The sequence below is a fragment of the Pelophylax lessonae genome, assembly GCF_965119305.1.
Source record: "Pelophylax lessonae genome assembly, chromosome: 11".
In the NCBI taxonomy this organism is placed as follows: domain Eukaryota; kingdom Metazoa; phylum Chordata; class Amphibia; order Anura; family Ranidae; genus Pelophylax; species Pelophylax lessonae.
The window spans coordinates 16,664,867-16,680,178 of record NC_138778.1 but is presented as its reverse complement, the minus strand read 5'-3'; the positions used below and the strand labels follow the sequence as shown (position 1 = coordinate 16,680,178).

The 15,312-nt window shown below is 47.1% G+C and overlaps 1 protein-coding gene across 1 annotated transcript; it reads right to left on the bottom strand.

Moving 5' to 3' along the window:
• Positions 1-1,635: 1,635 nt before the first annotated feature.
• Positions 1,636-14,526, bottom strand: CCDC137 (coiled-coil domain containing 137). The gene is made up of 6 exons (XM_082272635.1): positions 14,405-14,526; positions 12,373-12,508; positions 7,913-8,154; positions 6,819-6,901; positions 4,715-4,794; positions 1,636-1,950 (listed from the first exon to the last, which is right to left on the bottom strand). The coding sequence occupies exons 1-6, from the start codon at positions 14,470-14,472 to the stop codon at positions 1,753-1,755; spliced, it is 807 nt and encodes a 268-aa protein (XP_082128761.1). The 5' UTR covers positions 14,473-14,526; the 3' UTR covers positions 1,636-1,752.
• Positions 14,527-15,312: the final 786 nt, after the last annotated feature.

Below are 15,312 nucleotides of genomic sequence, written 5' to 3'. Positions count from 1 at the left end.
GGCGACTGTACCATGTACACCAGGAAGAGGTGGGTAATATCGCAATATGTATCGTTGGGGAACAAATATCGGAATGTGATTTTTTCCCCAATATCGTGCAGCCCTACTGTGTATTTTATTTATTTTTTTATCGCTATCAAAAGGGATAAACAACATGCCTCCTGATAGCATGACCCATGACAGGTCCTCCTTATTGAAAGATCTGGAGTCCATTAGACCAGTGGTCCTCAACTCTGGTCCTCGGGGCACACTAACAGGCCAGATTTTAAGTATTACCTTGGGGAGATGCAGACTAGAATACTGCAATCACTGAGCAGCAAATGATATCACCTGGGATGTATTTCAGTTATCTTGCAAACCTGGCCTGTTAGTGGGCCCTGAGGGCCAGGGTTGAGGACCACTGCATTAGACCAAGAGTGGTTTGATCAACAGGCAACCCACTGCTCCAGTTTCAACCAATTCAGCATCCAATCCGTGTATGGCCAGCTTAAAAAGTAACTCCACTTTTATCGAGCGGGGAGGAACAAAAAAAAAAAAAAAAAACACTCACTTCCTCCCCCTTTTTTTTCCTAAACACTCCTCTGTACTTTTTTAAACATATCTAGCAACATTAAGAACATGTCCTATGTGTAGTCCCTGTAGTTTGTGTTAAAATATTTGAAGACCAGATCTTGGAAGCAGGCAGGTTCCATGTCATCTGTGGGCATCTGAAGCCCTCTTCTCTTGATTTCTGGGATTCAGTGCAACTGGCTACCCAGAATGCACCTCCCGATCTTGCACTGAGCGGCTCTGTCTTCCCGATAGCTTGCCATAACAATGTCGGCGGAAGTTCCCACCCCATTGCTATAGCAACCTGTCAATCATGACCTCCCGATCGTATCATTTCCGGTCCTGAAATAACGCAAGATTTCCTCACTAGGCGAGTCGCAAGGACTGCTGGGATACATGACACCGCTATCCCAGGAGCCCTTGCAAATAGCCTAGTGACGTAATCGCCTAGCCGGCGGCAGCTGGAAGTGCTGCAGAAGAAAAGGTATACAAGGCATGTACAAATAAAAAAATAATTGCCATTTATTACAGCATTCAGGGTAGGCATGAAAGTGATTGGGCCTTCCAAAAAATGGGTGGAACTCTGCTTTAAGGAAGCAGTCGTTTGGATATGTGAACACAAGCTTGTTTTTTTTATGAAAGAATGAGCGTATGCAAGCAAATTCATACCAAAGGACACTTTATGGACTGATGCATTGTTGGTGTTAATGTTATATATCAGGGGTCTTCAAACTATGGCCCTCCAGTTTAACTACATTTCCCATCATGCCTAATCATGTCTGTGAATGTCAAAAGTTGTACAATGCCTCATGGGATGTGTAGTTCCGCAACAGCTGGAGGGCCGTAGTTTGAGGCTCCCCGTATGGTTTGATATATGCCGATTCTGAAAATTGCTATGCAAACAGATTTAAAAGGATACTAGCACATTCGTTTTAAGGAGCGCGGCACCACTTTTGGATACAATTTTGCACATTCATAAACATTTAGAGGTGCGAGTGATCCGCTATGTAAGTTTTTAGTTTTGTAGTCTTATAGCACTCAATAGTACAACATCGCAGCCTGCAAGTCCACCCATTTCTAAGTGTGGTCAGCTGTACTGTACCAGTCCCAATCAGAAGGAATTGCACCAGCAAAACCCTCTTCAGCCATCCACAGCAAATGGTGCAGATTATAAACAGTCCATATAAGACCAGTGATGGTCCCTCATGTGTGGTGAGATCTGGAGGGTTTGGGACCGGCAGCTGGCTGCTGTCTTTTCTTCTTCAGCTCGCGATAGGCATTGATGACCCGCTCTCGCTCTTCTTCTACTATTCTCTTCCTGGCCATGGACATGGTAGGAGAATTCGATGGAGCACTCGATTTGTCAAAGAACTTCTTCAGGAAAAGCTGTTTTTCTCCTGGCTACAAATTAAAAAATAAAATATGTTTTTAGATTTCATTTCCACACACATGGCAGTGATTTCATAAGACATACTGTAACGCATAAAAGGTATTCGGCAAAAAAATGTTTGTTCCAGCACCGGTAACTTGGAATCCCCCCAACATTTAAAAAAATGTTTATCTTGGGGAAAGCCTCCTAGTCCACCCCCACCCCCAAAAAAAAAAAATGAAAACTTTCAATCCAAAGCTGCCCCCCCCCCCCCCACAGTATTTTCTCTCCATCACTAGATGTCACCAGTGTTTCAGATTTATTGATGACCACCATCATTCAACCCACTTCCTCTAAACCAGTGGTGGTCAACTTTTTTTGATATGGGGGGGGGGGCCTGAAGTGTAGCCCACAATGTCACCAAAGGGCCACATATAAAATTAAGTGTCAGAGGCCTGCAGGCATGGCCCACGAGACAGTCATTAAGGCTGCATTCACATGTCAGCGTATTGATCGCGGGCAGAATCGCCGCGATTCCGCCCGCGATCCGGAAATCATTGCAAATCGCGGGACGCCTGTGCGTTGCCCGTGATTTGCAATAGCACCCCAAACGCTGTGCGATGTTGCCGCGACTTCCGCCTGTCGAATCGCGGTAACATCGCGCAAAAAAAAAAAAAATAAAAAAATCGCGGAACGCATTACGCCCAAAAAAGTACAAGAGCTTCTTTGGAGCGTAATGCGTCCCGCGATTTTTTTTTGCGCGATGTTACCGCGATTTGGCAGGCGGAAATCGCGGCAACATCGCTCAGCGTTTGGGGTGCTATTGCAAATCACGGGCATCGCACAGGCGTCCCGCGATTTGCAATGATTTCCGGATCGCGGGCGGAATCGCGGCGATTCTGCCCGCGATCAATACGCTGACATGTGAATGCAGTCTAAAGTAATTTCCAGTCAAATCCTAAATATACCTAAACCTGCTCCCACCCCCATTCTAAGCCTATTCTATCTGCCCTGTAAAGGAAAGATGCCTATACTTGCCTATTCTGGTCACATGATCTACCACCTTTAGTGAGGAGAAAGCAGCGACAGTGGCTGCAGAGCCTGGGCCGTGATGTCACCTATTGACTTACTATGGGATAATCGATGTCAACTGTCCCTCCTCCACACTGAAGACAGCGCTGGGACCCGAGCATGAGACTGGACCTGAGCGGCTTCAGAATAGGTAAGTGTAAAGAGCTTTCCTTTACAGGATAAATAGAATAGACTTAGAAGGGATGATGTAGGCAGTCCGCCCCCCCCCCCCCCCAATACACGTTCCGTCCTGGGTGTGAACCCTCTGTAGGGGTGTCCACACCCAAGACAAAACGCATATTGTGTGGGGGCGGGGGAGGGGGGAGTAGCCAATCGTCATCCCGCGGCCAGCCTTAGCTATTCGGCCATAAGCCAATACTATTGCACGAGCCCTATCCAGCTGGCATGGCTTAAGTGCCATGTTTGTAAGTTGAATAAATTATTTTTAATGAGGATAAATGTTAACCTACGGCAAGCACTAGATATTGTAGATTTTATTTCATATACCATCATCCCTCGAGTAGATATGTGAAGCGGGGAGCCAATCAACGGAAGGATAACACGCTATACAGATTTGAAAATATACCTTAACCACTTGCCGACCGCCGCAAGTACATATACTGCGGCGGTCAGCCCCATGCAGGCAAAGTGACGTACCGGTACGTCACTAGCCTGTGAGCCAATAGAGGGGCGAGCGCGCACCGCCGGAGGCGCGTTCACAGACACCTCCGTGCGAGTGACCGGCGGACCCGATGTCTTCCAGTCACTCGCGCTCATCAGTTACGGAGGGAGAAAGGCAGGCAGCTAATGTAAACAAAGCCGCCTGTCATTCTCCCCTGTGTAACAGCACAGATCATACGATCCTGCTATGTAGGACCATTGATCTCTGCTGTTACATGTAAAGCCACATCCCTGCACAGTTAGAACACGCCCCTAGGGACACACTTAACCCTTCCCTCTCCAATAAATTTAACCCCTCCCCTGCCAGTGTCATTTTTACAGTAACAGTGCATATGTATAGCACTGGTTACTGTAGTGATGTCACTGGTACCCCCAAAAGTGTCAAAAATGTCAGTCAAGGGTCCGATCTGTCCGCCGCAATGTCGCAGTCCCGCAAAAAAAAAAAAAAAAAAATGCACAGGTGATCAAATACCACCAAAAGAAATCTCTGGTTGTGGGAAAAAAAGGATGTCAAATTCGTTTAGGTACAGCGTCGCACGACCGCGCAATTGTCCGTTAAAGTCACGCAAAGCCGAATCCCAAAATAGGGCCTGGCCAGGAAGGGGTTAAAATCTTCCGGGGCTTAAGTGGTTAAAAGGGAACAGTTTAGTATGGCTCACTGGTAAAACAGGTGTTATAACGTGAGGCGAGCAGCCGGAAAACACTGGTGGAGGATTGCACGGGCACTATAGCGTTTTTTTTTTTTTTCTTATGCACAGAGGTGGAAGCTTTATGGACTGTTATCAGTAGTTAATTCTGATCTGTATGGACATTTGACACCGAATATACATTATTAGAGTTTTATAACACAGTTTATGCATATATTGTATGTGATTTTTATTTCTATGCAATATTTTTGCACTAATATTTGGTTTTAGTGAAAGCAATTTGGAACACTAGCAGCAATTTAATTGTGTTGATTGTTTTTATCTTCATACACTCCCTTTAGTAAAAGGAGGTTGCGCTGATTACGATTTAGTTCAGTTTTACATTGTTTACATTTACCTTCGTTTCAGCTGCACCTTTTCTTGGCTTTACTGTCAGAGACGGGGGCTCCATCGCTACTTCACCGAACATCACTGTATCTGTTCAAGAAAGAATGAATGGTGTCACTTGTTAGAATCCGGGAAACCAGTAGGAGAGAGGTAGCCATTTCCTTTTAGGGTTTTTTATGGCTTCTTTTAAAAAAAAAAAAATTATATAATATATATATATATATATATATATATATATATATATATATATATATATATATATATATATATATATCTCAGTTCCATATCTGCCATGCTAATCCAATGGCTTTAGTACTTTCTAAGTCACCGACATGGAAGGAGCACGCAGGCCAGAGACTCTTAGGAGACGGTACTATAAAAAGGACCCCTTTGCCGGTGCTGCCAGTGGCTAGGAACATTTTAACAGTGGCTGTCAGATTCAGAAAAGTAATATAGAAATGGAAACCACTCAGATCTAGTACATGTAAGGTGCACTTGGGCCGGGCAGTTCACAAGACAAAGTACAAAAAGTTCTGAGTGATCCGAGTGGTGGCAATTTTTATTTTTTTGTTGGACTCCTGCAAAGACACACTGGGTGGCTTCAGCAGTCACTGAGCAAATATGGGCTTCTGATTTGTCCTTTAAATGCCTGATTTTTTTGCACACCGGAATGATAAGCCACCTATGTGATAACATAGTGCAGGCGAGACATCAGGGGTCTTTTAGAACCCCAATGTCACCTCTGCATTCTGTTTAAGCCGATCAAGAAGTTTTTGCTTGATTAGCCACTTCCCTGGCCATAACACCCAAGGTTTAATAACTCAGAACCCAGAAGTGTTTCGAGCTGTGCTCTTCGGAATGCAACCCAAAAGTTTACTGATCTCCCACTGCTTTGTCCTGAAACCTGCCATGATTATGTCAGGCAACAAGGGGGTTTAACATCTCTGAACCTGGAAGTCCTCAGAGATGTACCCTTCCAGGTTTATCCTACACCAGATGTTTGCTGATCTCCTCCAGCTCTCTATCCTGACACCTTCCACGAAGGTCCCAGGCAGCCAGTGGGTTTTTACAACTCTGAACCAGGAAGGGCTCAGAGCTGTGCACTTCTTGGTTCATCCTACACTGGGTGTTTTCTGATCTCCCATCGCTTTCCACCCTGACACCTGCCATGAAAGTTCCAGGAACCCAGGGGGGTTTCACAACTCTTAACTTGAAGTGCTTAAAGCCGTGTGCTTTCCAGTTCCTCCTACCCCAGGCATTCGCTAATCTCCCAACCACTCCATCCCAACACCTGCTATGAAGGTCCTAGGTGCCCAAGGGATTTCACAAATTTGAACCTAAAGTTCTCAAAAGCCATGTGCTTCCTGGTTCATTCTACCCAGAGTGTTCACTGACTTCCCAAATGTTCTCCATCCTGACACCTGGCATGAAGGTCCAAGGGACTCAGAGGATTTCACAACTTTGATCCTGGAAGTGCTCAGAGCTGTGAACTTCTGGGTTCATCCTACCCTGGATGTTTGCTGATCTCCCACCACTCTCCAGCCTGACACCTAAAATGAAGGTCCCAAGCACCCAAAGGGTGTAACAACTCTGAACCTAAAAGTGTGCAAAGCTGTGTGCTTCCGGGTTCATCCTGCTCCAGATATTTGCTGATCTCCCACCACTCTCAATGCTGACACCTGCCAGGTCTAAAGCACCCAGGAAGGACAGGTAAGTCTGAGACACATTTGCTGCTACTGGGAGTTTTTGGACATGTCAGCACTACCACATCAGTGAAAAGGTTAGGGAAGATGGAGCTACCTGCAAGGCATATCTACTCTACCTTTATCGCTTTTTATGGCCCAAAATAGGACCTTTTAGACTGGTGCCGAGGATCACACTTGACAGAGAAGTCTTGGTGTGGCCATTTGACTTCCATCTATGCACTAATGTATGCAACAAAAACCTCTTACTACAAAATGCTGAAACAGTCATTGTGTGCTGACCAGCCGGTAGGAGTGCTGGAGCTTTCTGTAAGATTAGGGGCTCTAGGCAGACTGACTAAAGTTCAGTTATCCTCCAGATCTTTCAGCAAAAGGAATTCGAAAAGAAAGAAAAAAATCCTTACACTTTACCTTTGAAAATTTCCTCTTCCAGACGAGCCACTTTTTTATCCTCTCTCCTCCGAACGAATTTATCTAAACACTTCCGATCATACCTGTGCGGCAGAAGACATGGATTAGCACCGGAATTTTCTGATTATTAGTACTTGGAATCTCTTATCATCAAGAACCAATAAGAATGCACTGTGACAAATTTAACACCTTACCGGACGACAGTGTGGCCGTATACCAGAAATTTACAAGATCAAAGACGATTGGATCAAATGCTTAAAGTGGAACTCTGGACAATATAAAAATGACATCTATGATGCAGCTTGTCAGTGGTATTAACAGGTTTTGTTTTCCTCCGTAACAGTTTTATTACCTGTTGATCCTGCCAGTAAATGTTTTTCCATTTTTATGCAGAATGTCAATTTTTTATTATTTCACACAGTTATACTTTAACCACTTCAATACTGGGCACTTTCACCCCCTTCCTGTCCAGGCCAATTTTCAGCTTTTAGCGCTGTTTCATTTTGAATGACAATTGAGCGGTCATACAACACTGTACCTACACCAAATTTATGTCATTTCCCCCCACAAATAGAGCTTTCTTCTCACTGGTGGGTGGCACTAATGGGCAGCACTAATGGACAATAATGGGCACTGATAGATGGCAATGATGGGCACTGACAGGCAGCACTGATGGGGAGGGCACTGGCGGGCTCCCTGAACCCTGATTGCCATCCCTGGTGGCCATAGAGGGCATCCCTGGGGTCATGGGTGGGCATCCCTGGTGGTTCTAGTGGCACCCCCCCCCCCAGGGTCTGCACTGGTAATCAATGATCTGATTGCCAGTGCAGACCCCCCCCCCCCCCCCCGTCCCGTCAGGAGAGCCACAGATCGTCTCTCCTTTACTCGTGGCTCTTCCTGTGATTGGACACAGCTGGTCACATGGTAAAGAGCCTACGTCAGCCCCACAAAAGTGATTGGATAGCTGTAGACCCGCCCAGCCCACTTAAATTAAAAAAATAAAAAGCACCAAGCTCATGGCTGCTAAAGCTTTAACCCCTTGTATATCACACTGAAAAAGCAGGGTTCTCATTGGGGGGGGGGGGGGGACATACTTTTTCCTCTTCTCAGACTTCTGTTTCTTGGGGACCTCCACCTCCTCCTTCTTGGGAAGCTCTCCCTTGTCATCCAGCTCCATCTCAGGGCGGCGCTCCAGCTGGTTCTTGGTGAGAAAGAGGACATGCTGGGTCTCCCGGTTCATGCGGTTCAGGTAGGCACCGATCGATTCGTGTCTCTCCCTCTTGAACTTCGGCACAGGAATATCCGTCTGCAACTCATCATTTTGCGGCCCTTGCTTCTGCACCACTGAAAGTAGCGAAAGGCACGGTCAGGAGAAACCAAATGAGGGATTCTTTTCTGTGTGATCCGCCACTCCTGCTGTTAATTGGTAACAGCAGAAGCTGATCAGCGGGTGCCTGCCAATGGATGACTGCCAGCACTCACTGATCATACCGGGGAACGACAAAACAGAGCCCTGCCTATGTAAACACAGAGCTCTGTCCTGTCATGATGTGCTGGATTTTTATTCCCTGCAAAGCACATTCCTTAGTGAAAGCACCACATAGTAAACACAAAAACACTGGTTAGGCAAACATTTAACCCCTTGATCGTCCCTGAGGTTAACCCCTCCCCAGCCAGTGTCACTAGTACAGTGACAGTGCGCATTTTAAGCACTGATCACTGTATTGTGGTTCCCACAATGTGTCAAAAGTGTCAGTGTCAGGGTGCCCACCGCAATGTTGCTGTCCCACTATAAGTCACTGATCACAGCCATTACTAGTGTAAAAAAAAAAAATAAAAAGTAGAGGCTATTAACTTTTGCGCAAGTCAATCAATAAATGCTTAGTGGGATTTTTTTATTTTTATTTTTACAAAAATATGCAGAAAACATATTGGCCTAAATTTATGAAATTTTTATTGGATAGGTTTTATAGTAGAAAGTAGGGATAGACCGATATGGTTTTTTCAGGGCCAATACCAATATTTTGGTTACAACGTATCGATATGGGCCGATATTTTGTACATTTAAAGTTTAGAAAAATAAAAGACAATTTTTGACACAAATCTGGTACTGAACATGTTAATTTTTGTTTAATGCTTAATGGCTGGCTTGCTGGTACCCTATGGTGGGTGGTTGGCTGGTACAGGGCCTGTAGGCGGTTGGCTGGCTGGCACCCCGTCTGTGGGTGGGTGGGTGTATGGCTGTGATACACTCCCGACTCCACACGAGGCTGTCCAAGGCGAGGGAGGCAGCCTTAGGGCTCTTTCACACGGGCGGTCCGATCAGATCCGCCTGTCAGTTTTTTAGGCGGATCTGATCGGATCCTCCATGCAGCTCTATGGGGCAGCGGGTGTCAGCGGAGACACCTCTGCTGACACCCGCTGCCATCCGCATCCGATCCTGTGCTGAAATCTGGACGGATGGAAACCCTATTTTTCCATCCGTTCAGTAATCGGAGCGGAGCGGATCTGATGAGAGCGGACAAGCGGTCCGCTCTCCTCCGATCCCCCATAGAGGGCAGCGGGTGCTGAGACACCTCCCTCTCCGCTCTGCAAGCGGAGACGGAGCTGTCATCCGCCCGGCTCAGCGGGGATCGCGGATCGATCCCCGCTGAGCAACACGGATCCGCCTGCGGAGGCGGACCGTGTGAAAGAGCCCTAAGGCTCCATGTACACGGGACGCTGGAAATGGCCGTTTAGGAGCAGTTGGGCGTTTTTTTTTTTAGAAGCCCCTGAACCCATCTAAATTTTTTCTTATCTGTCCATGTACACAGGGTCGTTTGTGGTCGTTTGCGGGCAGTTGCGTTCAGGGACTGTTTTTAGAACGCAATTATTTGCGTTCGAACGTATGTTTCCCGGCTTTTGAAACGCAAAAACGCGACTTCGCGATGACCCGCGTTTGGCGTTCGCGTTTTTCCATTTTAAAGGGGAATAATTTTTTTGACCTCTAGGAACTGTTCTAAACGCAAAACGCCCGCTAAACGCTGGTACAAACGCGACCGAACGGACGTTTCAAACGTCCTAAAAATTCCAGCATTCAAAGGGACTTTTAACAACGACCCGTGCACATGGACCCTTAGAAGGCAGAATGACGTCACAAAAATAAATATCGGCAATATCGGCCAGTTCCGGGGCCGATACCGATATATTGGGAAAAGTGCATATCGGCCTTGCCGATAATGGGTCTATCCCTAGTAGAAAGTAAAATTATTTTTTCTTTGTTCAAAATGGTCGGTTTTTTTGTTCATAGTGCAAAAAAAAAAAAAAAAACTGCAGTGGTAATCAAATAACACCAAAAGAAACCTCTATTTGTGGAGAGAAAAAAAAAAAAAAGGGGGGGGGGCATAAATGTAATTTAAGGGCTGCATGACCATGCAATTGTTAAAGTAATGCAGTACAGAATAACAGAAAATGGCCTGAGTATGATGGGGGGTTATTATTCCAGAAGTCAAGAGTTAACTATATGTAAAGACAAAAAACAGTAAGTGAAGATCCCACTGCGTGCACATGTTATAATGGATATAGAAAAAAAAAAAAAAATTATATATTCCCCCCCCCCCCCTTTCTTCCTTCAACCAAGGTGGTTTGAGGTTTCTGCAAGGGTGCCTTGGCAAATTGCCTAAAAATTAAATAAAAATTGTATACAAGCCAGTAGATCAAGCAGCCTGCCTTTTAGTTACACAAAGTCACAGGTTTTAATTATGCACCATTAGGACTTTCTAGGCACTGGCATCCTAACAATCAATGATGTCATCAGTTAATAAGGAGGATGTCTGTTGCCTCCACAGCATCCTTGTTTGACCCTTCTCTGCCCCTCTCCCTCAGCACTGGGGAGACATTAGCTGACTGAGAAACATTAAAATAACAGTCATTACCAGTGCGCAAAAGTGCATTTGCATTGGAAGAATACATCACCTCTAACGTTGGGTGTCCTATGTGTGGATGTTGCTGCATTATGTAAAAACTGTTAAAATAGTTTTTACATTTTGGAACAGAGTGCCTCGAGACTGTCCATGATTTTAAAGGGTGTCCCGACTGAAAAAAGGTTGAGAAACACTGCCCTAAACTATGGGCCTCCAGTTGTTCAGGAGCTACAATTCCCATCATGCCCAGTCATATCTGTGAATGTCAGTTTTACAATGCCTCGTGGGACATGTAGTTCTGCAACAGCTGGAGGGCCGTAGATTAGAGATCCCGGATGTAGAAGGTCATACCTCATGGGTGCAACTAGCTCCCCAGCATTCCGGGAGATTATAAACGAGGTATGGCCTTATACATGTTCGTTTTTATTTCTATAGCCATTATAACGTGCATGCAGTGGGATTTTTTTTTTTTGCATAATCTATTTTTCTATTGAAAAGTTTGTATTTAAAAAAAGTACAAATAAACATTGCAGTAGAAAAAAAAAAAAGGGGGAACGCATACGCAAGTCACGCCCACATATTTAAACGGTGTTCAAATCACACATGTGTGGTATTGCCGTGATCATTAGAGCTAATTAGCACTAATTCAATTAACGTAGAGCTATCCCAATATTCGAATCATGGTTTGCTTGAGATACCCACGCCCATAGTGAGGCTTGGTTCGAATTCAATTATTCTCCTTTTGAGATCCGTTGTTGCGATCTGTAGGATGGAGACTTTCGTGCCGAATCATTGTGGTTTCTACACACACCTTCAACAGTAAAGTTGCTGCAACTGCTATGCCCGCCTCTCCCCTCTGCTGCCCAATCACAGAAGGCTTGGTATTCTGTGAACACATTCACAAAATACAAAGGCTTCTCTGAATGGGCAGCAGAGACTAGGGGCAGCCATAGCTGCTCTGTGCGTTTCTCTCCGGCAGAACAATAAACCTGTCGGATAAAAATAAGAGAGCATTCCAGGAGAGGTCTTGTAACTGTTTGGACTTAAAGCGGTAGTATACTCCGCTATATGACTTTTACCTACAGGTAAGCCTATAATAAGGCCTATAATAAGGCTTACCTGTAGGTACAATTAATGTCTCCTAAACCTGCACGGTTTAGGAGATATTAAACCTGCATGCAGCCGCTGACATCTGCAGTGCATGCGCTCTGAAGGTCCGGCAGACCTACAGAGCTCCTTGCCGAATCTTGCCAGAAAGTGAAACGTGGGAGTGCACGTGGCAGTGATGTCATCGCGGCTCCGGCCACATCTCAGTGCCGGAGCCACCGAACCAGGAAGAGATGCCGAGGGATCATGTCAGCTCCCTCAACGTTGTCCAGACGACCGTGTTGGGGCTTTGTTCTAAAGGAAAGTATTTCATAATGAGCTAGTATGCGATGCATACTAGTTCATTATGCCTTTGGGTTTGTTTGTTTTTTTTTTTACGAGTATATAACCACTTTAACTCAGTCTGCTATAGTGAATTACTGAAATTCAGCTATAAGCTGTTTTTGTAGCCCTGAAAGCACAAAATCCTGTAAAATTAGAATTACCTCCAACAAGCAACAAAGTAATTGCCCCCAACCCCCGCACTGATTGCAAAGACATGACACATCTGGCAGACCTGGCTTCCTCTTTTTCCTTGGTCTGTTCATTTCCAGCCGGCTCCTCATAATCTCTCGAAGCTTGAAGGGGATTTCCTGGGTATCCAAGTCCTTTGGTTTCGAATTTGTCTTTTTCTTCACATTTCTATATGAAAAGAAGAGAAATAAAGACCCATTATAATGACAGATATTGTATTCTGAGAACTATAAGAGGGTAATACCAGGCATGATAGTTTCACTCATCGCTACTTCCAGCCCACTGTCCCCACCATTGTCACACTGGGATTCACTGGAGAGCCGACTTCTGAGTAGGGAGGGGTTAAAAGTCATCAGTTTGTCTGGTTGGGGAGATTTTCCTTCCATTTCTGACTCAGAGACCACAGGAAATGAGCGGAAATCTCCTCCGTAGTCACTGGAATGACTTGCATCCACATTTGGGCTTTAAAACACAATTGTTCATAGTTTGGGATGAAGTGGGCAGGGATTCGATCCCCTGTCAGTTTTTTAATGCCATCTGTGTCCCCATTGGGGAGATTTAACCTCTCTGCTTGTTTACTGTGATCACCAAGAGTGAAAGAAAATCCCAAATTTTGGGCTGTCACAACAGGAATATAGGGGAAATCTTCTGATGGGGGACACTAGTTCGGGTGACAACCACTTTGGAGGGATTTTCTCTCACTTCCTGTTTTGGCAATAGGACAGGATGTGAAGGGCAATCTCCGCAACGGGGACACAGATAGGGAAAGCAACAAGACAGGGATTATTATAACCCTCCCTTACTCTATCCAAAATGAAACAAAACTAAGTTCTGCCTTTACTTGCACTGTGTGATCAATCACTCAAAAGAAAGGAGGACTCTGCATCCCCCACACAGGCTGTGTCCCCCTGTGCACCCCCCCCCCCCCACGCAGACAGATGACACCCAAACCCCAGTGCTGTAAATGGTGAGAAAACAGCCCCAAAGGTGCCAGAGTCTGGAAATCTGGGATCCTGGACATTGTACCAGGAGAAGCCGTCAATACCCACCTGGCTTCCATTTATGACACCCAGCTGCCCCATCCCCCCCCCCACGCACACCGTGTCCCCTGTGCACACACCCCCACGCGTAGAGGGGACACACCCCCACCGTGTCCCCTGTGCACAACACCCCCCCCCACGTGTCCCCTGTGCACATCCCCCCCATGCACTCCGTATCCCCTGTGCACATCCCCCCCATGCACACCGTATCCCCTGTGCACATCGTATCCCGTGCACACCGTATCCCCTGTGCACATCGTATCCCGTGCACATCCCCCCCACGCACACCGTATCCCCTGTGCACATCCCCCCCACGCACACCGTATCCCCTGTGCACATCCCCCCCACGCACACCGTATCCCCTGTGCACATCCCCCCCACGCACACCGTATCCCCTGTGCACATCCCCCCCACGCACACCGTATCCCCTGTGCACATCCCCCCCCACGCACACCGTATCCCCTGTGCACATCCCCCCCCACGCACACCGTATCCCCTGTGCACATCCCCCCCCATGCACACCGTATCCCCTGTGCACATCCCCCCACGCACACCATGTCCCCCGTGCGCACACACACACACCCCCCCACACACACCGTGCCCCCCGTGCACGCCCCCCGCGCACACCATGTCCCCTGTGAACCCCCCCCCAGACACACACTGTATCCCCTGTGCACACCCCCACGCACACTGTACCCCTGTGACCCCCCCCCCCCCCCACACACACACTGTATACCCTGTGCACACCGTGTCCCCTGTGAACCCCCCCACACACACCGTGTCCCCTGTGAACCCCCCCACACACACCGTGTCCCCTGTGAACCCCCCATGCAAACCGTGTCAATTGTGGTGACAATACCCTAACCCCAGTGCTGCAAAGGGGAGAAAACTGCCCCAAAGCCTGGAAATCCGGGATACCGGACATTGTACCAGGAGAAGCCTCAATACCCACCACAGAACACCCATCTGGCTTCCATATAGGACATCCAGCTGTCCCTCCCCCGACCCTGTTCCAGTCACCCACCCGCGGGGACGCCCCGCACCGGCCCGGAGAGCCGGTCCAGCCGCTTTATTTCCCGGTCTCTTCCCCATCTCAGCACCGATTCCGCTCCGTACACACAACACGTGGGATCACACAGCGCTTTTCCGGCCCCTACATTATACGTCATCGTGTATCAGTTGCTGGGTACGTCACTGTTCTACCGCCTCCATGTTTGACTCTGGCACCGCTCGGGAGAAAGCCCCGGGCTGAGGTCATATCCGCCTGGCAATGTCAGAGAACAAGAGGGGACACTGGGGTCCCCTGCTATGGTTGCTATGGTAATGCTGTTGGTGTGGTGTGTGTGAAGTTGTGTTTGTACAGACGAGTATGGTCAGCTTACAGTGACTGTGTCATTGCTGCAATGGGTGGGCAGGTATTATACCCCAGGGGACCATACCTGGCAACTTCTGAAACGCAGAGTGCCTGAGAATGGGGGGGGGGGGGGTGAGAAGTGTGTAATGTACAGAGTACAGGGGTCAGGAGTGTGTAATGTACTGAGTGCAGGGGTCAGGAGTGTATGGTGTACTAAGTACAGGGGTTAGGGGTATGTAATGTACAGGGGTCAGGAGTGTGTAATGTACAGAGTACAGGGGTCAGGAGTGTGTAATGTACAGAGTACGGGGGTCAGGAGTGTGTAATGTACAGAGTACAGGGGTCAGGAGTGTCTAATGTACAGAGTACGGGGGTCAGGAGTGTCTAATGTACAGAGCACAGGGGTCAGGAGTGTGTAATGTACAGAGTACGGGGGTCAGTAGTATGTAATGTACAGAGTACGGGGGTCAGGAGTGTCTAATGTACAGAGTCCAGGGGTCAGGAGTGTCTAATGTACAGAGTGCAGGGGTCAGGAGTGTGTAATGTACAGAGTACGGGGGTCAGGAGTGTCTAATGTA